The following is a 24,134-nucleotide window of genomic DNA, read 5'->3' on the forward strand; positions in this document are numbered from 1 at the left end:
TAAAAGGACCTTGAAAATAGAAAGGAATAGATTCAAGGGGTAACTGGCAAGTCTCGTATGCACGACTATGATGCGGCTGTGATTGAAGCTAATTAAGACCAGGCTTTGTAGGGCCCTTATTTTATTTCCATGTACCCCGATTAGCGCGTTCGCATCCATTTAGAGATTGTGCGACTTAAATGAACGAAACAGAGTGTAATGAATAACATAACGAGGATATTACAGCGATAATAAGGCCACCCGGGATAAAACAGCTGCCGCCTCTTAGTTTTTCCTCACACGTATCCAAACATACACGCCGCTCCCTCACTGCTAGATACGAAGCCCCTGCTGGTCGGAGTGTCCAGGCCCTCGGGCTACGTGAGGAGAGCAAAACACCATCCTTCTGCCCTGGGAATCCTTCATGGATACCCCAGCTGACTAGGTTACGTAACAGCAAAGTCTGTTCAGTAGAAGGGGAAAGTGAGGGGGCAGAGAGAGGAGGAGGAGGAGGAAGCAGAAGGACTGTAGTTTTGCATGTACTAGGAACACTCCACGCATTTCACCTAAAAATCCTCCCAGATTGTTTGATCGCTTTTCCAGTTGTGACCACTGATGGAATAGTTTGTACTGGAAAGTGTAGAAAAATGGGCCTACATGGATGATTTCATGCTTTCTTCTACTTCAAAGTCAATCGACATACTCTTGGGGGAAAATGTGTTTTTTTTTTTTCTATTTATACAAAAAAATCACCTGGTTGCTCAGAGCATTAGTGCTGATATGAAGCTTCATTGCCCAAGGAGAGCAGGAAATGTACAGCATGTTCCTTTTGCTGAGCCAGAGTACTCTGTTCATCTGAAAGTCATCTCAAAGGCAGGGTAAAGCTGTGGTACAATACTGCCCCCTAGTGGGAGAATAGGTTGATGACATAAGGTTCAGCAGGTTCACAGACGCAAAAGAAAAAAAAAAAAAAGATTGATAAATACATTCAGATGATTTAAGTGCTTCCTTACCCCCTGATGATTCTGGAATTCTGGAACGTACTTTCAGGAAGGCACTGATTAATTTCTTAAGGTCACTGGTGGACAAATAGACCAAAGCATGTACTTGAGTTAAAGTAGAGATACACTCGGTAAAATATTACTCCAGTAAACATGCTTTCTTCAAACTTTCACTTGAATTTAAGTACAAAACGTTTCACCTACAAATTTATTCAATTATCCAAAGTACTATGGCTTATTACGGCTATAATGTTCCTACAATATTTTTGTCACGAGACTCTTTCATTAATCAACTCAGTTTATGTGAAAAGACTCCAATGTTACTCTCGGCACACTGATCTATTAATAAAATGATATGAGTCAAACACTGATTGATATCGATTACAATTATCATGAGCCCAAAACCTTCTTTTCAACTACTTAAAAAAAAAAATCATCACAAGTAAGACCATGGGTGATGTGGCGAGTTCGAGTCACATCATCATTTTTTCACCATCACCATCATTTTTTCTTCTCAAAATGTTCTGTTGAACTGACGCTGAAATTATGTATTAAGTAAATGCCACCAATCAAAACAGAGCGCTCGCTCTACACTGATTGGTCACTTGCTGCGCGGTTGCCCAGTTAATTTTTTATCCAGTCGTAGATAAAAAGGAACGACTGATTCCGCTAAAATGCAGAGTAAAAAAGGAAGATATTCGACTTTGAAATGTAGTGAAGTTCAAGTAAAAGTCTTGCCAAATAAAAACACAAGTACAGATACATTAAAAAGCCACTTAAGTACAGTAACGCATTACTTTATTACGGTCCAACACTGCGCTTAAGGTAAAATAGGTCAAAATTGGGAAGGAAGAAGGAAGTAACACACACATTTCCAGAAAATGTCAGTTTAATAGCAAAAGAGTGTAAGGCTATGCTTTGAGCGGGAATACGACCCTTTACAGACGCTCTAACCCGCATTTGGGCTTCGAGTGGTACAGTTACAGCCACTCCCATCTTCACACACCCTGACCTGGAAAATGTGGCGTGGAGGATCACAGTACAACATTCACACAACTCTTCATACACAGCACACACTCTCGAAACAGCCGTCACGACACAAACACGCCGGCCGAGTCTCAAAAACACACTGTTTATAAAATAGTGCATAGCTCAGTGAAGGTACAATTTTAGGGTTAATCATTCCTATCGTTCGAGTAACGGTATCGAATACCCGATGCTAATTTGAATCCACGCCAACTTCATTTGTTTCATGTACAGTATTTATATTTCAGATAAAATTTATATTCAGCATACAAAGTTACATTCGTTTCTGCAAAGGCTCGTTCGTAGAAATAAATACTGAGATGGCTAAAGTTGCAACGTGAAGTCGCGTCACGTCTCGTGGAGAAGAGGAGCGACTGCAGACGAAGCCCTCCAGTACACCCCGAACACTAGCATAACAGCAGCAGAACATGTTAGCCAATTCTTTTAACGCATTACAGAGGCCTGTGGTTAGAGGCTAAAAGACAAAAAAGGTACAAAAGTGTCATAAAAATAGGCATTTAAATCTACGAGAGAGAGAGAGAGAGAGAGAGAGAGAGAGAGAGAGAGAGAGAGATGCTCTATTAAGGAAACCAAGCAGTGGAAATAAAAATCCCCCACTGTGCCTATGACCAGATCATGATCCTAACAATATTGCATAACGGGTTTCCTTTTAGACGACTACGACTTCCTATTTACAGCTGGACGTGATCTGACCGCGCCCTTATACAAAACTACTACAAATGATCTGAATTCCTTTGGTAAACCGAACGTGAATATATAAATAGATACTCTGTCATTCGTTCAACTCTTTCTGTGATCACAGGAACAGTGTATGTGTAAAAGTACGACAGACAAAGACGCTGTTTTGAGAAAAAACGCTCGACTCGATCTGGGAAGAAGTTGAAGAATTGCGGGTCGATTTAGAGCACAGCAACAGCAGCCTAAAGACAAGAGCAGGCACTGGGGCATGCAAGCTTTCTGCAAGCCGTGACTTAGCCCAGGAGCAGCGATTTCATAAGAAGGGTTCGTTTGGCTGTGCGATCGTTTCGCCCTCCAGCCACTTCACACCAGCTATTTACACAGAACGCGGTATTCTGATTAATAATCATCGACTTGAGCACTGTGCTGACGGATATCTTGATTTCGCTGTGACAGATGGGAGCTGTTTTGTGAACTCTGGGGGGGACATGAAAGAAAGCAAACCTGGCTAGAATAGAACTTTTCAAATGGACGAACTTCCCCCGTCGGATTGTCCAGACTGATCGCACCCGGGCCGCTGTCACAGCTTTGTATGGATTAATGGATCCATTTGTTTAGGTGTGTGTGTGTGTTTGTGGGTTTGCAGGATCGTGACTCCTATTGCCACAACAGTGTATGTGCAAAAGACTAATTCCTGATAGCTGGACGCAATAACAGTGTCCCTTCAAGCGAAAAAGAACAGACACAAAAAGGTCAATCTGCTTTTTAAATGTCCGCTGCCGATTGGCTGCCCGAGTGTAAAGCCTTTTAAGCTCAGTCTTCGTGGATCATGACCTGCCACACTATTAGGTGACTGCGCTCGGCTTTCGCCAGGAAGGGCTGCAGTTTCAGAGTGGGTTCGTTCAGGTCCTCACCCTCACCTCCTTCATCGCCTGAAATGACAGACATACAATAAGAAATTAATAAATACAATTTATGACCAGAGAAGTGAAGAACACTGACCAACACAATATTAGGCAGATGGTCATAATGTTATGCCTGATCGGTGTGTGTGTATATATATATATATATATATATATATATATATATATATACACACACACACACACACACACACACATACATACACACAGCGTATAACGTCCGAGTGTAGTAACACTGACCCATTCTGAAGTCAATGTAGCCTTCTCCACCGCTCATAACCAGCACTGACTTGGAGAACTCTGGCGTGGGCGAGTCTGCTGCCGGCTTGTCAGTGCCTGCCTCGCCTCCTGCTCCAGCAGCTGGGACGACATGGCCTACGATACGGCGAAAACAAAATACACATGGCGAACAGAAGGCAAAGCGCGTCAATATATGAACAAACAACAGAAGGAAATCCATGTCCAGAGCTGGACTATTCAATGGTGTCTTGACAGTGACCAGCATGGAAAACATGTTAAAACAAGAAACTATAATAATATAATAATAATTTACTTTATACATCTCAAAGTGCTTTAAAATTTTAATACTACTACTACTAATAAAATAATAATACAATAAAATAAGTAAATAAACATCACAGAATACTTTACAAAATAATAAAAAGATTTCTCAGAAGCTATCCTGAAAGGGCAGATTTAAAAACACTATAAAGTTCGGCCTGTTTAATCTCAACGAGGAGAGTTCTACAGTTTTGGTGCATGGGAGGAAAAATCCCGATCGACCGTAGAATGTAAACGGGCTTGAGGAACAACTAGACCAGAATCAGAGGAGTGAAGTGGAAGTGTAGACACTTAAATGTTGTGTCAAATGAAGAGGTTCCATACCACCTGACCTGGTCTTTCGCAATCCTAGCGGCTGAATGTTGGACAGAAAGGATAAAGGGTACGAATGAGCCGTACCTGGAACAGCAGTGAAGAACTTGACAGCATCTCGGTGGCCATGGAAACAGAGCTGCGCATGGGCCATGGAGCAGAACGGGACAAAAGTACCCGCCGTCACTTTATCGCTGTTTTCGTCGCCGTAGACACGGATCACGCTGCCCGGCCGGTTAGACTGGGTTCCCTGGGTGACTTTATTCGCTTTGTTGGAAAACAAAATTTATTACGCCTAATTACACTGTAAATTCAGTATACTTTAACGTGAAAAAAAATTAAATTTACATCGCCATATTAACATCAGCTAATGATCTTACGACAGTCAGGAAAAGACTTTTAATCACGTACTCTCTGTGAGGGGAATGGAGATGATGACGCCGTTTCCCGTCCCCACCCACAGGCGGTTACACGAGACCATCAGAGCAGTGATCCTCACAAAGGAAAAGCCGAGTTTACCAGTACCTGAGACAAAAATAACCAAAAGGCTAATGTCAGCACCAAAGGGATCATTTTATATCACTATATTTCCAAAAGTATTGGGACACCTGACCTTTCCTGTTATCACAAAGCTGGAGGCACACAATTGTACAGGACGTCTTTAGATTCGCTATAATAACAAACCTGTTCCAGCATGGCAATGCCCCTGTGCACAAAGTGAGCTCCTTGAAGATATGCTTTACATGCTTTGGAGTGGAAGATCTTGAGTGGTCTGCTATAGAGCTCTGATCTCATCCCTACTGAACACCTTTGGGATGAATAGGAACGCTGACTGCACCCCCAGGTCTCTTCACCTACATCAGTACCTGCCTTTCATAATACCCTTGTGGCTGATAAACACAAATATCCATAAGCACACTCCAAAATCTGGTGGAACATCTTTTCAGAAGAGTGGAGGGAATTAGAAGAGCAAATTGAGACTTAATGTGGAATGCAATACTCAAAAATCACATCCATACATATGACCAGGTGACCCAATACTTTTGGCAATATAGTGTGTATGTGTGTGTATATATATACACTTGCTCACCCAGCATCTTGCTGACGTATGGCTCGATGTCGACGTCCTGCAGATGTTGGTAAGTGTGTGCATGGAACAGTCGAAGCGTGGAATCTAAACGGATAGACACCCAGATGCCGTCTCCTTCCCAGGCTAGTTGCCGCACTTGGCTCTCCTTCCGAGGGTGGGCATCAAAGGACTTCTAACGTGGGTAAATAATATAGTGAATGAAACACCTGCATAACTTTCCTGATATTTATATGGTCGTTTAAGCAGAATCAATAACGACACATAGATTATCAGGTTATCATCAATACGTGTATGACAATTCTTTTTAAATAGTCCTGCTCGAATATAATTAAACGTATGTACAAACTAAATCTACTTCTTATGTCCATAAAAAATACATACAAACATCATTAGAACAGAAATCCAGTTCATTTGCAGCAAATAAGTAACAAATCTTTAGTGTGTTGAGCCAAAAAGCTATTTTTTTATTTATCTTATAGTCTATACAGTGGTGGAGAGTAACAAAGTAAATGTCATTCGTTACTGTACTTAAGTAGCTTTTTTTACGTATCTCTACATCTACATAACAACAAGTTTGTCTTGCCTCTATTTTCATAGCTTTGGGCTGGATCACGTAGATCTTGTTCCTGTACCCACACCACACTTTATCATGCACCACCGTCATGCAGCGGATGGAGTGATGCGGCCGACCCAGGTCCAGCAGGTGGTAGTTCGTCAGATCCCACTGACCGTCTACATGGAGAAACACCACAACAGGATATGGTTAAAAAATGAAATAGCTAATTCGTTAATATTTAGACTTTGTCAATAAACCCTCACCTACTCCTCTGTGAAATATTGCTAGAGTGCCATCAGCCAAGGCCACTAAAACCCTTCCTTTCACGTGTCTACACAGAGAAAGACAGAATGAGGGATTCCATTTGATTACTGTGAAGTGAAACTAAACTACTGTGTGATAAGTCAATCTCTACATACACAATCCCCAAAATAGAATCCTTCAGCTTTATGGAGTGCAGACATTTCTTCCACTGTGCGACAGACGAGTGGACATAGATACTGCAACAGATAAGCACAAAACAAAAGGTGCAGGTTACTTGTCTATACACCGATCAGGCATGACATTATGGCCACCTGACTAATATTGTGTTGTCCCCTTTTGCTGCCAAAACAGTCCTGATCCATCGAGCATCAACAGCATTAACTTCTTAAACAGTTTGAGCTACAGGAGCTCGTCTGTTGGATCGGACCACACGGTCCAGCCTTCGCTTTACACATGCATCAACGTGACTCGGCCGCCCATGACCCTGTCGCCGGTTCACCACTGTTCCTTCCTTAGACCACTTTTGATAGATACTGACCACTGCAGACCGAGAACATCCCACAAGAACTGCAGTTTTGGAGATGTTCTGACCCAAAACTGCAGCTCTTGTGGAAACATGAGATGACAATGAATGACAGATCTATGAGCAAACTCACCAGCCATTCTGAGCCCCGAGCCACATAGTGGGCAAGACGCTGCTCATTTTGTTCGCCTCCTCCCTCATCAGGTCTTGCTCGTCCGGCATTGAACTCACGCCGTCCTTCACAAGATCGCATTCCCTAAAGCATTATTCAGCAAGAAAACAAAAGCCCTAGATTTAATACGTGACAGTGGAAGTTTTATTGGTATGCATGTGGACAGCTTTTGACAGTGTCTGTGAGCAGCACCTCTGTGTGTAAGAGGACAGTGTGTCCCTATTGTTTTGAACTCCCAGAGGGTCCGTAAACACATGTTCAGTGTAGATCCCAGACTGGCCGTCCTCTGCAGGCGTGGTGTTGCTGCTCTCCGTGGCCTCCATAGCTTCTTCAGGTGCAGCCACTCCGACCTGCTCTAACACATCGCCTGTAATGGGGGAAAGAGTGGAAGAAGCACAGTTGTTGGGGGGAATGCAAAACATATAATCGCTTGTTATATTTTTTATTAAAAAAAAAAAATGGCAGAGAGTTCAGGGTCAAACGGCAGCAGGAAAAAAGTGTGTCCCCCACGTCAGAGATGAAGCGAAACATCAGCACGGCGAGCAAAAAATGTTTAGTCCTCGTTATCTGTCAATGGTCCAGTTAAAGAAGTGTTATTGTGTAAACTGTTTGCTAACTTCGGGACATTTAATTAAATCGGTGCGAACAAACATTCAATCTAAAAGCAGTATATAATAATAATAATAATAATAATAATAATAATAATAATAACAACAATAAAAACAGTGACAGTGCGATCAATGTTCTGCACATAATAAAGGATTGCGTTCCGAAAGCCCTGTACCGAAACGGTTTGGTAAGTCTACAGGTACCGTCACACCCCTAGAACCTTGTGAAGATTTCCCAAAAAAATCAAATAAATAGCACTATAACATCAGATGTTTGAGATCCTGTACCATCGATCGAGTCTGTGCCTGCAGTTTGGGGAACCGCAACAGCTCCTTCGACAGAACAGCCAACCACAATGATACCATCCAGACCGTGCTCAGAGCCGGCAGAGCTGCTGTTTGCTGCAGTGCCAGTCTGTAGTGCCCCCTCACCCCCACCTGCATTGCTGTTTGCAGGTACTTCTTCACCAGCAGGGTAATCAGTCTCCCGGGCACCTGCAGCACAACCATTCAGCAGTACAGAACAAAAATCAGTTATAGGCACTCTATGGTTAAAAAATAAATAAATAAATAAAAAGGGCCTTTTCTTCACACCTGGGACACTGGTAATGCAAAGCAAGTGAGAGTTACAGACAAAGAAGTTCTCCAGGATTTTTCCAGGCTGGTTGGCATCAATCACTATGACCTTGGAGGTGGTGTTAGTACTAGTGCAGATCCATACCAGACTGGAGAAGTCATCTTGCTGCCTCAGCTCTTTCTCTTGCTCCTGATAAACACACCAGGACACAATGTCAATCCGGAATATCGGAAAAACGTTTATAACCAATTCTATTAAAAAAAATCAAAAGTGTCCTGACTGCTACCTTGAGCTCCTGCTCCAGTTTGTCTAAACTGCTCTGAGAGCCTCTTGCAAGTCGGGGGCTCAGGCTGCCGCTCTCCACTGAAGAGACATCTCTATAAAACACACTCGCGCCGACAATAGAACCTCCGTCACGGGTCTTTCCCCCTGACAGGTTCACCCCTGCAGCACACCACAGCTACACACACAGGGATGTTTAGAGTCAGCCAGTCAGGATTAGGTCGCATTTTTGAGATTTCTCTAGAAATGGGTATCGTATACGTTGTATTGATATCGGTACTTATCGATACTGTTATCAATACTACTCCCTATAATTTGGTGCAAAAAGACAAGATGTGAAAAGATGTTGCAAATTTCAAGGTATTAAACTGCAGTTTACAAATGCTTCTAAGAAAAAAGAAAAAAAAAAAAGAGAGAGAGAGATTTACTTAGCAAACAAAACATATCTAAGATCAGAGATCGACTGATATTGTATTTTACCAAAAACTAACTTAAATCAACTGTTTTAAAATGCATACTTGATTTAAAAAAAAAAAAAAAAAAAACACAATGTTTTATCTCCATATTCTTCAGTGTTAATGGTAAACCAGAATATTATATATATATTATATTATATAACCCATTGATATATATTATCATTAATAAAAACGATAAATAATGTCTATAATATAGCGCTCTCCGTGCAGCGTGCGGTCTTGCGTGTTAGAACAAATAACACGTGGCGTCAGTGATTTGCCTAAAGGCTGGGCAAACGTCGGCCACGTGATGACATCATTCAAGGATGCAAAACGACAAGCAGCAGTTTCTGGTTTGCCATCAACACCGAAGAATACGAAAATAAAACAACGCTTCTTACCTTCATGGAAGCATCTTTCTCATCCAAAGGTCTGAGGTACACAGGCACTGGTAAATTCTTCGTCTTAGTGTCTCCCTGTGCACCATTGGAAACCTTTTGTGTGGGAGAGAAAGAGAGAATCTAAATTCAGCAAACTGAATGCATATACTGAATTCAGCAAATACTAAACTGTATGTTGGTGATAAGTAGATGTCACCAAGCACCAATCAAAACAAATATTAAACAGAGCACGCGCTCGACCCTGATTGGTCGCTTGCTACATGTTTAACCAGTTACATTTTTATCCGATCCTAAATAAAAAGGAGGACGAGTAAAAAGTACGATATTTGACTTTGAAACGTAGTGAAGTTTAAGTAAAAGTCTCGCCAAATGGAAACACTTCAGTGAAGTAGATACGTGAAAAAGCTACTCAAATACAGTAACGAATTACATTCACTTCCTTACTGTTCACCACTGATGACCATGCTTTCAACCCAATGCAATAGCAGTGTATAAATCTTTTGTAGCATGAAAATGACAGTCATTAAAAAAAATGATCGACTTCAGGTATTTTACCAGAGTTTAAAAACATACCTTATATTTCTGAGGCAAACTCCAGCCATAAGCCTGTATCCTGCTATCTTCTTTCTGGACATGGGCTTTCACCTGCTGGTACTGCGCTCTCTTCTGCTCCCTACGTGACACGATGTTTTCCACCTCCGGACTGCAATCACAAACACGTGTGCGTCTTAAATCTAGCTTCAAAAACAGATCGCTCACTCACAGGGTGGCAAAGGGGTGGAAGATGTATCGTACATTTCCGGAAACTTTCAATGGGAAAAAATCCGGGGAATTTTTTTTAATATTCCAAGTTACCAGGAATTTATACAAACTAATACAGATTTTTTTTATGACATTTTGACTTAATTGTTAGCATAATTCCTTTGCAAAAGGAAGTTTTAAACATAAATGTATGCAATACTTGTGTAATTTACCTGAATACTCCCCAAGATTTTTTGCATTATTTGGTGTTAATCATTAATCATGTGATGAATGTGCAGGGTAGAAATTCAACTGAAATTGCATTAAATCTGATTTCAACCAACCAACCAGCATTTCCAGCTACATTTAAGTTCCCTGTTACAGGCTAACCTGCGATCTTGTAAAATCCCGGTGTAATTCCCTCTAACTCTAATGGAAAGTTTCCAGTCTTGAAAATTCCTGGAATTTTGCAACCCTACTCACTCGTCATTGAGGAAGTCAAACGCCTTTGACTTGTCGCTGGGTAGCTGAGCAAGGGTGCTGCTCCTCTTCTTAACCGAGGGGACAATGTGCGAGGTGGGGGCGTTGTACTTAACGTTAACAGGAGCCTCCGGCTTTTTGGCGGCACCGCTGGACGACGAACTGAAGAGCCTGCTGAAACTGGGGATGGGGAGGAAAAAACATAGAGAGGAGAAGAAAGAGAGAGGAGGGGGATATAGAGAAAGACAAAGAGACAAGGACTGATATGCAGATGCAAGCAGTAGCAGCAGAGGTGTTAGATGTCATCGGTGAACCGTTAGGGGGAGGTTGACGGGTTGATTCCCAAACATGCCCCCACCCTGCTTAGCAATGACTCGCGATCAAACCGAGACTGAGATCGAGATGCTCATGTGATCCACCATGTTAAGATGAATGTTAGAGAACTAACAAAATACACTGGACACACTCATACTAGGATTAGCTGACTCATACACACACTTTCTATTAATCATTTCATGTACACTTGCTTGGCTAATCAATTATTAGTTGCTGTTTATATTCAAAATACCTAAAATAAATAAATAAATAAACCTGCATAAAGAAATCTGAAATGCGGCACCATGTTATGATCTAAAAAAAGCCTGCAGTCTACACAAGCTCTCTCTCTCTCTCTCTCTCTCTCTCTCTCACCCAAACACAAACCTTCTACAGACACGCAGGACAACAAAAGGTAGGATGAAAGGGCACATAAAAGGGACACACAGGAGAATAAAGAAATTCTGAGTATGCAAAACCACAATCATTTATCCCAAAAAATCTAATCACACCACAGCCAGAAAATTCACGTAAACCCCAAGACCGAGACTTGGGAATGGCCAAGTGAGCACAGAGCTGAATCCACGTTTTGAAAAAAAGTAAACAATAAACCCGTGCAATGAAAACGTGGAAGTTGCACTGCAGCAGACTTGCGATTTTTCGTTCTAATTTACTTTCAAGTTGAGCTTAAACCTCAATGGTTTAAAGAAAAACCATTCCCAAATCCAAGAGCAAAGAGTTTTGTGTTTAAAAGCCAAACCAACTGCAACAGTAGATTTACTAGCATTGCTTTTCATTTTTTACCTACATCCTGTATGGGGGGGAAAAAAACAAAAAAAAAACATGAAAGAGGAAAAGGGGAGAAAATGAATGGACGCCAAAAACAAAACAAAACAAAAAAAAAAAACAGGGCCTATGACTTTCCAATATGGATGTAAAGCTTACAATTGCCAGATGCTGGATTTTTTCTTCTCAGTCAGGGTTGGGTTCTCTCTGGAGGCCCTGCATGAGGAAGAAATCTCAAATTAAAAAATAAAACATTGCATACAGAAGCTTACTTCACCATAACAAACTAATAATCGATAGTTATCAGTTTATAAATGTTATGTTTTCAATGCACACACACACAAAAAAAAATTATTGGCCTAATGTTTTCCCTTGTATGTTGTATTTTCCTGTATGTTTCAGCTAAAGCCAGGTGAGAAACACCGGCTTAATAAAGCAATGTGTGAGAAAGAGACATTCGGAGAAAACAAAAGTACGTCTATTAAGGATACGTGTATTAGCTAGAAGTGAGTTTTGATTATAGAGTAACTCTTGGTGTTTGGTCCCTGTTTGTACTGCTCTTTCCCTGAATGTCTCTGTCCTGTGTAAAGTATTTATATAAGGTATATGCATAGTCAGAATACTTCCTTCAATCTACTAGCAAATTGTAGGTCTATTTAGGCTGTATATGTAGATTTCCATAGGTTATGTTAATATTATATATATGTAGAATTATATAGGTGATGTTTTATCCACCAAAAGTATCTTGTCTTTCTTTTATTAACGCAGTTTATTATTAACATTTGTGATGATCAACATTTAAACAGTTTACATTTGTAAAACAAAGAAATGCCTGCTTGGGTAAATAATATCTAAATAATATTTTATAATATTTTCAGAAAATTAAAATAAATCAAATTTATACAATGCGCTTTTTTTTATTACATTCGTTAAATTGAGTAATCAATTAAATTGTCACAAATATAATTAATTAAATCAAATTGAATTTAAAAATAAAATTTTTATTGGAACCTATTCGGGTAATAGAGATGTGTATGTGTGTGTGTGTGTGTGTGTGTGTGTGTGTGTGTGTGTGTGTGTGTGTGTGTGTGTGTGTGTTTTACATGTAATATTTAGTTTGTTAAAGATATGTTCTACTGAACTTTTCTACTTATTTCAGCATACTATAATAAATGTCTTCACTCCTTCCATCTATTGATATGTGGAATTGTCAGGATTTTCTACTTTTAATTCTTGAAGCTAGACATTAAACGCTAAAGAATCCATAGCGCTAATGTTTCTTTAGTGTTTTTATGCATAAACTCAACAAATCTTATTTTCAGTATGGAGTGAGCAGCCACAGTGACACTGCGCTCACTATAGTTTATTTTATATTCTCCTGGCATTGTTGTGTATGTTTTCAAGCTTAATAATAACAATTAAGAAAAAATTAGATAAAAGTTTCAGGTGGAGACTAAACAATCTTGCAACTTGGATTTATATAGGTTTATATTTATATATGTTAATTTATATAGGTTTATGTTTACATAGGTTCTGTTCTAGACGCATTTATTAATTTAAAATAGGTTTATGTTTTTATAGGTTATGAGAGAGAGAGAGAGAGAGAGAGAGAGAGAGAGAGAGAGAGAGATAGATAGATAGATAGATAGATAGATAGATAGATAGATAGATAGATAGATAGATAGATAGATAGATAGATAGATAGAGGTTATGTTTATGTTATGATGTTGATTTGTACAAGTGGTGTTTATATAGGTAATGTGTTTTATGTAGATTTATATAGGTTTATGTTTATATAAATTGTTATATAGATTTTAAAGGTTTATGTTTATATAAATTGTTATATATATATATATATATATATATATATATATATATATATATATATATATATATATATACACAGTGAGGAAAATAAGTATTTTAACACCCAGCTATTTTGCAAGTTCTCCCACTTAGAAATCATGGAGGGTCTGAAATTGTCATCGAGGTGCATGTCCACTGTGAGAGACATAATCTAAAAAAAAAATCCAGAAATCACAATATATGATTTTTAACTATTTATTTGTATGATACAGCTGCAAATAAGTATTTGAACACCTGTCTATCAGCTAGAATTCTGACCCTCAAAGACCTGTTAGTCTGCCTTTAAAATGTCCACCTCCACTACATTTATTATCCTAAATTAGATGCACCTGTTTGAGGTCGTTAGCTGCATAAAGACACCTGTCCACCCCATACAATCAGTAAGAATCCAACTACTAACATGGCTAAGACCAAAGAGCTGTCCAAAGACACTAGAGACAAAATTGTACACCTCCACAAGGCTGGAAAGGGCTACGGGAAATTGCCAAGCAGCTTGGTGAAAAAGGTCCACTGTTGGAGCAATCATTAGAAAATGGAAGAAGCTAAACATGACTGTCAATCTCCCTCGGACTGGGGCTCCATGCAAGATCTCACCTCGTGGGGTCTCAATGATCCTAAGGAAGGTGAGAAATCAGCCCAGAACTACACGGAGGAGCTGGTCAATGACCTGAAAAGAGCTGGGACCACCGTTTCCAAGGTTACTGTTGGTAATACACTAAGGCGTCATGGTTTGAAATCATGCATGGCACGGAAGGTTCCCCTGCTTAAACCAGCACATGTCCAGGCACGTCTTAAGTTTGCCAATGACCATTTGGATGATCCAGAGGAGTCATGGGAGAAAGTCATGTGGTCAGATGAGACCAAAATAGAACTTTTGGGTCATAATTCCACTAAACGTGTTTGGAGGAAGAAGAATGATGAGTACCATCCAAGAACACCATCCCTACTGTGAAGCATGGGGTGGTAGCATCATCTTTGGGGTGTTTTTCTGCACATGGGACAGGCGACTGCACTGTATTAAGGAGAGGATGACCGGGGCCATGTATTGCGAGATTTTGGGGAACAACCTCCTTCCCTCAGTTAGAGCATTGAAGATGGGTCGAGGCTGGGTCTTCCAACATGACAATGACCCGAAGCACACAGCCAGGATAACCAAGGAGTGGCTCTGTAAGAAGCATATCAAGGTTCTGGCATGGCCTAGCCAGTCTCCAGACCTAAACCCAATAGAGAATCTTTGGAGGGAGCTCAAACTCCGTGTTTCTCAGCGACAGGCCAGAAACCTGACTGATCTAGAGAAGATCTGTGTGGAGGAGTGGGCCAAAATCCCTCCTGCAGTGTGTGCAAACCTGGTGAAAAACTACAGGAAACGTTTGACCTCTGTAATTGCAAACAAAGGCTACTGTACCAAATATTAACATTGACTTTCTCAGGTGTTCAAATACTTATTTGCAGCTGTATCATACAAATAAATAGTTAAAAAATCATACATTGTGATTTCTGGATTTTTTTTTAGATTATGTCTCTCACAGTGGACATGCACCTACGATGACAATTTCAGACCCCTCCATGATTTCTAAGTGGGAGAACTTGCAAAATAGCAGGGTGTTCAAATACTTGTTCAAATGTTCAAATATGTTCAAATATATAAAAAATTATATATATAGATATATAAATATACATACATACATATATATATATATATATATATATATATATATATATATATATATATATATATATATATATATATATATATATATATATATATATATATATATATATATATATATAATTTTTATATATTTATATATATTTATATATACGCTAATATATATGTATGTGTCGATTTACATAGGTTTGTTTGTATAGGCTATACATTTTGTATTTATATGTAGATTTATAATGGTTATATTTTCAGATTTTTAAAGGTTACATGTTTATATACTGTTTTGTCTGTTAATTTCCACACATTTTTTTTTTTGGTCTGGTCCTGTGAGGTACAACATTTCGTTCCTTTGTATGTGTTTGCATGTGGCGGAATGACAAAGTTTGAAATTAAATCTTGAACTTTTAACTCCAGTCTCTTGCCTCGTTTAGGTTAGATTATTGTGTATTGGATGTTCCAGTAGGTTTAAAAACAAACTCTGTTTCATTTAAAATGCGGACCTTAGAGTAGTTGAAATCATTAAAATCATGTAACAGTGAGACGAAATACAATACAGATAACTGGAAATCCATAATAAATGAGCGTTAGTTCACATAAGTACAGGTTAAATTATGGTAATAGATTTCCAGCATGTAAAACCAGTTAAGGATTATTTGCTTTTTATGTGGACACCTGATCACCACACCCATGTGTGCTTCTTATCCAAACTGCTGCCACAAAGCTGGAAACACAACTGCATAGAAAAGCTCTGTAGCTTTCAAGGTAAACAGTGCATCTTCTCTGAAGGTCTGAGAAGATAATCAGTACAAACTCACTACTCACCGGATCATCTCCGTCCATCTTACAGCTTCCTGCAGCTCCATCAGTCTCTCCTTGTACTGGTTCCTCTCCATTAGCACTCGGGCCATCTCTACCCGTGTGAATCGTTTGCGCTGGGCTGTGGGAACGTCACTCTGCAGCCACAAATCACAAAATCTCAGTGGTTAAAACCAAATTGATCTTTAATACATTTTTAATAAAAATATTAATAATGCCATGAGCTCCAATACACTCACATCATCTTCCTCCTTCGTCTTCTGCTTGGCCTCTTCTAGCTCCGCCCGAACCCTGTTACGATCAACAGCCTTAGAATGCTGCATTCAAATTAGAGCTGCAGTTATCCATTATTTTAGTAATGGAATATTAAACTGATTATTCCAATGATTAATCGAATAATCGGATAAGACGTAGTTTTCTTTAATAAAGAGCAACACTAAATAGAAAAGAGAAACTAAGACGGCTCTCTTTAATAAACAAGTCGTTTGTTTTCTTCTTAGAAATGCTACGTTTTTAGTGCAGAAACTGCATACAAGAATATCCGTGGAAACTAAACCCATTTAGTGCATTTAATTGGCATATTACATCAAAATGCAAATATATAAATAAATACAATCATAAATAAAAATATAAAAATACATTTTACTCTAAAAAAAAAAAATAAATAAAAATAAAAAGTAAACACACTGTACTGTTTTCTTTATGCTTTAGTTTGAAATGATCCCAAACTTTGGAAACTTTGTCGTTTTCTTTGGCCTGAATCCTGTGGAAGCCCGTTTTCACCATGTAAAAAAAAAATTCTGCCTATTTTTCCCCTCGCAATTACGCCTTTATTTCTCGTAATTCTGGCATTTTTTTCTTCGCAATTATGATTTTTTTTCCCTTACAAATCTGATTTTATTTCTCGCAATTCTAACTTTTTATCCCGTAATTCTGACTTTTTTTCCATACAATTTCGACTTTATTTCTCACAATTCTGACTTTTTATCTCGTAATTCTGACTTTTTCCCTTACAATTCTGACTTTTTATCTCGTAATTCTGACTTTTTCCCTTACAATTCCGACTTTATTTCTCGTAATTCTGACTTTTTTTTCCCCTCGCAATTACTTTATTACTCGTAAACATCCATTTCTAGTGCATCCACCTGTAACCATGCTGTGGGCCTCAAGTTTGAAGCTGTACAAAAGTCGGAATTGCAAGATAAAAGTTGGAATTGCGAGAAATTATGTCAGAATTACGAGAAATAAAGACGGAATTGCGAGTACTAAACAGAATTGCGAGAAAAAAAGTCGGAATTGGTGCAAACTTTTTTTTTTTATGTGGCGGAAACGGGCTTCCCTATGAGCCTTCTCCACGCCCTTCACTGTTTTCTCCCCGTTCCTCAATTTTTTTCATGTGTTTCCCTGTCCACAGCGTTCCAGAGTTAAGCAGGTGGTACGACAGTAATAATGGTCCGTGGGGAATCACAATGCTCTATGTGTAGTGAAATATACTAAACAAAAAATTTGCCTCGATGATTTTTTGTATTCAAGGTTACTCAAGGAAACGTTTCAGCCGTAATTCAAAAACACTTCAACTATTTAAATGTGTTCAATAATATTTTGGGATTGGTTGGGGGTATAAATGCTTTATAGATCTGAACTCTCCCAATTTAAGAGAACACCTTAGTTTAGACAAAAATGGACCACTTGTTAGAACAAATATTATCTTCAGTGATACAAAGACAAACCAAAGATCACATGGCTAGCACTGAGCTAATAGAACCTTACCAGATACACATACTAACCAGGTTAAAAGCATATACAGAGCAGCTTGTGAAAATCTTTTTCTTCTCTATGAAAACTGCACTTTTACAGTCTCACCTTTTAATCTCCTCCTCCAACTCCTTGTTCTTCTCCTCCAGTTTGTCCTTTGCCTGACTAAGGACTTTCATCTCGCCCTGTAGGACCTCATTGTCACAGGTCAGCTGATCCACACGTCCAATTAGGTCATTCTTCACTGCATTAAGAGCATTTCTACATTGGATGCACACACAGGGACAAAAATAATGAATAAAATAAAACACAATAGAATAAAATAGAATTTCTATACTCTCATTGCACAGGTTACACCAAAGTTAGGTTTCAGTACTTAAGGTGTGTAAAAACTTATATAAAATATAATAAAGTATTAAAAATGTAAACATTATCAAATATTTATTGCACAGTCAGTCTTTATATAGATTGTGGTTGGGAATAAATGTAATAGTGAAAATAGTAGTGGTAGTGCATATAGTAAAGAAAATAGAAGTAAACATATTAGAAATAGTAGTGAAAACAGTAATAGTAAAATTAGTAGAAGTAGTAAGAATAGTAGTACAAATAGTAGTAATGGTTGTATAGTAAAAAACACTAGTAATAAAAAATAGTAATTGTAGTAATAATAGTGAAATTAGTAGGAGTAGTAGAAAAAAAAGAGGTAAAAACAGTAGAAGTAAAAAATAAAAATAAAATTGTAGATGAAATAGTAACAGTAGTAGTGATAGTAGTAAACATAATAATAAAAATAGTACCAAAACAAATAGAAGTAGTAAAATATAGTAGAAGTAATAGTTGTAGTAATAATAATATTAATAGTTAGTAGCAATAGAAGTAGTTATAGTACTAGTAGTAGTACTAAAAATAGTAGTAGTAGTGGTAGTAGTAGTAATAGTAATACTAAAAATAATAGTAGTAGTGGTAGTAGAGCAGTAATGGCAGTGCTAAAAATAGTAGTAGTGGTAGTAGACGTAGTAGTAGTTGGAGTAGTAATAGAAGTAGTAGTAGTAGTAGTAGAAGCACTACAAATTGTAGTAGTAGTAATACTAAAAATAGTAGTAGTATTGGTAGTAGGAGCAGTAATAGCAGTGCTAAAAATAGTATTAATGGTAGTAGAAGTAGGAGTAGTAGGAGTAGAAGAAGTAGTAGTAGTAGTAGTAGTGGTAGAAGCACTAAAAATAGTAGTAGTAGTGGTGGTAGTGGTGGTGGTAGTAGTAGTAGTAATAGTGGTAGTAGTAATAGTAATACTAAAAATAGTAGCAGTAGTAGTAGTAATAGTAGTAGTAGTAGAAGCACTAAAAATAGTAGCAGTAGTAGTAGTGGTAGTAGAAGTAGGAGTAGTAGGAGCAGAAGAAGTAGTAGTAGTAGTAGTGGTAGTAGTAGTAGCACTAAAAATAGTAGTAGTAGTGGTAGTAGTAGTAGCAGTAGGAGTAGTAGTAGTAGTAGTAATAGTAGTAGTAATATTAATAGTAATACTAAAAATAGTAGCAGTACTAATAGTAGTGGTAATAGCAGTACTAAAAATAGTACCAGTGGTAGTAGAAGTAGTAATAATAGTAGTAGTAGTAGTAGTAGAAGCACTAAAAATAGTAGTAGTAGTGGTAGTAGGAGTAGTAATAGTAGTAGTAATATTAATAGTAATACTTAAAATAGTAGCAGTAGTAATAGCAGTACTAAAAATAGTAGTAGTGGTAGTAGAAGTAGTAATAATAGTAGTAGTAGTAGTAGTAGAAGCACTAAAAAATAGTAGTAGTTGTGGTAGTAGGAGTAGTAATAATAATAGTAGTAATAATAGTAGTAATAAAAATAGTAGTAGTAATAATTGTAGTAATGGTAATACTAAAAATAGTAGTAATAATAGTAGTAGAAGTAGTAATAGTAGCAATAGTAACAGTAGTAATAGTAATAGAAGTATTAATAATAATATAAAAAATAGTAGTAGTAGTAATAATAGTAGCAATAGTAACAGTATGAGTAGTAATAGTAGTATTATAGTAATATTAAAAATAGTATTAATAGTAGAAAATAGGATAAAGCATTTGAGATTTTTACATGTTTGTTTTTTAAGACCCTGTCTGGCGATATTCTACTAAACAAGTCCTTTGAGCATACAACATACATGTTTAATTGTATTAAAATCAGTACAGTCTAATAAAATATGTTTAATGGAAAGGGGGCTACTGCAGAATAAACATAAGGTTGGGTCTTTGGCTTTAAGGAGAAATGTATGAGTCGATTGTGATCCATCTATACATCATCCAGTGAAAACTGCTTGATCAAGCCTTGTTTTATAAGAGATGAGTGCGTGCGTGCGTGTCTGTGTGTGTGTGTGTGTGTGTGTGTGTGCTGGAGAATTTCAGATGGATGTTATGTAATTTACAGTTTGAACACGTGGTCCTTTTGTCCTTGACTGTTATTCTATGAATGCACGGTAGATGGCAGTACAGATCAGAAGAAACCGCAGACATCTGAAGTAAGTACCATCAGACTTGCCCCAGTCTGTGCTGAAAACAAGCTCTGAGGAAGGTTACTTACTTTGTATCGAGAAGCTGCGCATTCTCCTGGATGAGGTGTTCCACTTCACGTCCCATTCCTGCACAACAGCGATACACGTTTCATTCATTTTGCATACTAAACCATTAATATCATTATTAGCTATTTTGCTATAACAGGCAATAGATACAAAAACTCAAAATCTTCAGTTCATGAATGCAGGTTTACTAATGCAGTTATTGAGATATGAAATTAGATCTTCAAAACAGAATTGAGAAAAAGCAGCGTAAGAAAAAGCACCGACATACAATACCACAAAGGAACATTTCAGCATCCTCACAGGGATGCAATTAGATTCGGTTCAAGTCTAGTTCCTGTTTATCTTTCGATAAAATGGCGATAGAATAAATATTTCTTCTTATCCCATGCCGGTTTCTCTTGCAGTGCACCACCTGGGGCATGTAGGTCAAATAAGGAACAGTTACCCAGCAGATCTGCACCCTCATCTACATCTTCGATAAAGTCCGTGCCTGCTGACGAGAGCTCCGCGAACAGGGAATCAGTGTTGCGGTCAAAAGCCATGTTCTCTGTCCCCTTGGTAGGAGTGCTGAGAGATAAAAAAAAACAAAAACACAAAAGCAGATGAAAAAAATGAAGAATTTAAGAAACCAAGCTGACTCTATGCATAAAATCAGTAAGAGCATACCTGGAGCCTTTGCAGCCACTCAGGTCCATGTCAAGTTCAGGGGTCGACTCGATAATCGCCTGCACCTCTGATTTCTCCACGTTCTCAAGGACATCTATTCAGATATATATAAAAAAAAAAATCTCCCTCATTAACTTGTACTGTAAACCAGTAAACTGTAAACTTGTACTGTAAAATCTAGTGGTCGACCGATACATCGTTTTTTTCCGATTAATCTTCACCGATAGTTGATTGCTGGAAAAATCAGCAAAAATACATACCAATAGTTTTTCCGGGTTGCGTTACACAGTTCGAGAGCGACCTCTATAGGCAAATGACTGACACCACATGCTGTTTATATTTTGTATTTTTTTCATTTATTTGGAACGTTCTTATTTTCTTAATATTTATTGATATATTCGTATTTATTTTATTTAGCACATTTTCATGATTTCGGAAGTCCTAAAAGGCCATGCGTAAATCTTTTTTTTCCTTTCTTGTTTTCTCGTCATCTTAACATGCATAGTTTCCTCGTGTTCAGCGCTTAATTTTTCGGCGTATTCCGCATAACAGCTTAATCTAGAGCAGCATCATGCATTTGAAAAATAATTATTGTTTGATTAATCGGTTATCAGCCTAACTATCGGTATCGATTGACCTCTAGTAAAAACGTGTGACACTGCTCCCATTATATTATAAAAAAAAAAACCTACACTAAAATCAGTTGACAAATTTATCTCTGCTGATTGCTAATGCGACTGAAATGCAAACGTGTGTGGTTTTTTTTTTTTTTGCTAAATTTCCTGACACGGGATAAAACTCTCCAAGTATCCAAAGATAAAGCTGTCCACAGATATCAGATCCCGATAATGTCTAGGTTATAGCTTGAATCGACAGGACTCACCTTTAGGACACACCTCCGTTGCTACCGCTTCCTGTACTTTAATGTTCTTGCTGCTGTATGGCTTCCTGCTGCTGGAGTCCAGGTTCCTGTTCAGTCCCTCCGTCTCCGCGGCCTGGGACACTACTACGGACGTCGAGACAGCGCCCGGGTGCGCTGTGGATTTTGGCGTGGAACCTCCATGATTAGCGTCTGAGAGTTCATCCTGAAAACAAGAGAAAGGACGAGTCTGGATATCAACCTGTGAGAAATGCCTATAAATAAATGACTCATCTAATAAACACACAATGCAGGGAATCAATTATTAAAACAGCCACATGGTGCAAATCCTAATTTTTGGACGCCCATGCCGTTAATGTCTGCAATTCGATTGTTAGTCTCTCTGTACACACAAATAGCACACGCAAGCATTAATATGCAAAGTACAAAAAAACTCTAGGATCGGCAAAGGCAGCTAAGTACAGGACATAGATAGACACTATATGGACAAAAGTATTGGGACATCAGGTGTTTGTGTGTTTTTTCCTCAAACTGTTACCATAAAGTTGTACACAATCGTACAGCCTTCACGAAGGGTTGGTGTGGAAGATCTTCAGCGTCCTGATATAGAGCTCTGACCTCAACCCTGAACCCTGATGTCCATATATATATATATATATATATATATATATATATATATATATATATATATATATATATATATATATATATATATATATATATATACACACACACATACACTTTTCTGTATAATGGCTGGGAGCACAATCATTAATTTCATTCGTTAACTTAAATGCACAAGAAAAGTGTAGTGTATTTATAATGAATGCATGCGAAGTGCCTGCAGTCTACACACTGCGAGATGCATCAACTGGCCAAAAGGCACACATCAGAGTTCAGACTAGAGACCTGCACTCCCGCGGGACCCAAAGCAAAAGAGTGCGGCGGGGGACGAGATTTAATTCGTGAAAACGGGTGCAGTAAAATATTTGGGAGAATAAAGTCATTCGCTGGGACTCCCGCAAAATGGTCTTTAGAATATACTAAAAAAAAAAAAAATAATAATAATAAAATCACTAAAATCAAATAAACGTATCTACTGCACAAAATCAACAATAGCAACTCAAATAAAACAAGGATTTACAGGCACAAGGTCGGAAACGAACTCTCGCGTGGTTTCATGACGGTAAACTACTAGATCACGAGCGTCTGAAGAATCACTGAGTGCTACAGATATCTTTTCTTTATTAAAGAAAGAAACAAACAACACAGCAAAACCTCGGCCTGATTTTTTAAAAGTTCCTTGTTTCATAATTTACACAAAAAGCCAACCTCGATTAAAACGAAATGTTTGTTAATTTTCCGTTTCTTTTTCATTCATATTCAAAAGGAAAGCAAGTGAAACAAACAAAAAAAAAAAAAAAAAAACAAGCAGAGTAGCGGGAGGAAGCAGTCAGTGCGTTAAAATAAAAAACTACTCGTACAATTTACCTGTGAGATTTTGTGCTTGGGAGCGGGAGAAAATAATCTATATAATAATAATAATAAATAATACTGAAAAAATCCGTCCTGTGCAGGTCTCTAGTTCAGACTACCACAAGGCTCACGATGCAAGTGACAGCTACCTTCCTGATATCAGTCCAAGGGAAATCCAAAGTCTTGCATGAAGTCTTTTTCTTGCTTTTAGCTGATTCCTGCTGCCCAGAGAGGAAAAAGGTGCGTTGCATTCACACGTGTCCACTAATACTAATCAGAGACAATAAGCTAACGAGAAAAATTAGTTCTTATTCATGCTCTTGTTGCTCTTTCTCTGACCTCATGGCTTCTGCTCTGATATGCATTGTCAGTGGCAGTGCTCATATTGTGTGGGGGCTGGGGGAATCCAGGTGCCTCATGAGGCATTCGGGACCCCCAATGAAAAGTAAAAAAAATAGACTTAGGGGGCTCCCAAAGATCATTTTAGTAAAAATATATGAATTACACAACAACTGGGAACACCAATAAGACCTGACTCAATTCGAGCACTGGGGTGAAGAGGGTCCAGCTCATATACTTTTACACCGATAGACCACGTGTAGAAACAACAACCAAGCAACGACGAAGAGAATTGAAAGGCACTTGAGCCAATTTTCAAGTGCTGTTGCAAAGTGTCTAAATAC

At 38.2% G+C, this 24,134-nt stretch overlaps 1 protein-coding gene across 4 annotated transcripts in view; it reads right to left on the reverse strand.

Moving 5' to 3' along the window:
• Positions 1–1,756: 1,756 nt before the first annotated feature.
• The window catches only part of spag9b (sperm associated antigen 9b), a 58,087-nt gene continuing 35,709 nt past the window's right edge, over positions 1,757–24,134 (reverse strand). For 2 of the 4 annotated variants that reach the window (XM_046853558.1, XM_046853560.1), the window contains 24 exons: positions 21,979–22,180; positions 21,096–21,189; positions 20,875–20,996; positions 20,432–20,489; positions 17,963–18,115; positions 16,339–16,390; positions 16,106–16,236; positions 11,911–11,967; positions 10,654–10,830; positions 10,003–10,132; positions 9,430–9,522; positions 8,578–8,751; positions 8,309–8,480; positions 8,003–8,209; positions 7,299–7,473; positions 7,068–7,190; positions 6,567–6,647; positions 6,411–6,478; positions 6,175–6,323; positions 5,592–5,763; positions 4,913–5,026; positions 4,589–4,768; positions 3,869–4,003; positions 1,757–3,637 (listed from right to left, as the gene is read on the reverse strand). In XM_046853558.1, coding sequence (XP_046709514.1) covers positions 3,519–3,637; positions 3,869–4,003; positions 4,589–4,768; positions 4,913–5,026; positions 5,592–5,763; positions 6,175–6,323; positions 6,411–6,478; positions 6,567–6,647; positions 7,068–7,190; positions 7,299–7,473; positions 8,003–8,209; positions 8,309–8,480; positions 8,578–8,751; positions 9,430–9,522; positions 10,003–10,132; positions 10,654–10,830; positions 11,911–11,967; positions 16,106–16,236; positions 16,339–16,390; positions 17,963–18,115; positions 20,432–20,489; positions 20,875–20,996; positions 21,096–21,189; positions 21,979–22,180 — 3,138 coding nt within the window. In that variant the 3' untranslated portion in view covers positions 1,757–3,518. Of the gene's footprint in view, positions 3,638–3,868; positions 4,004–4,588; positions 4,769–4,912; positions 5,027–5,591; positions 5,764–6,174; positions 6,324–6,410; positions 6,479–6,566; positions 6,648–7,067; positions 7,191–7,298; positions 7,474–8,002; positions 8,210–8,308; positions 8,481–8,577; positions 8,752–9,429; positions 9,523–10,002; positions 10,133–10,653; positions 10,831–11,352; positions 11,356–11,773; positions 11,777–11,910; positions 11,968–16,105; positions 16,237–16,338; positions 16,391–17,962; positions 18,116–20,431; positions 20,490–20,874; positions 20,997–21,095; positions 21,190–21,978; positions 22,181–24,134 lie in introns of all 4 variants that reach the window. The other 2 variants (XM_046853557.1, XM_046853556.1) reach the window with 2 other exon arrangements.

The sequence above is a fragment of the Silurus meridionalis genome, chromosome 7, assembly GCF_014805685.1.
Source record: "Silurus meridionalis isolate SWU-2019-XX chromosome 7, ASM1480568v1, whole genome shotgun sequence".
Lineage (NCBI taxonomy): Eukaryota > Metazoa > Chordata > Actinopteri > Siluriformes > Siluridae > Silurus > Silurus meridionalis.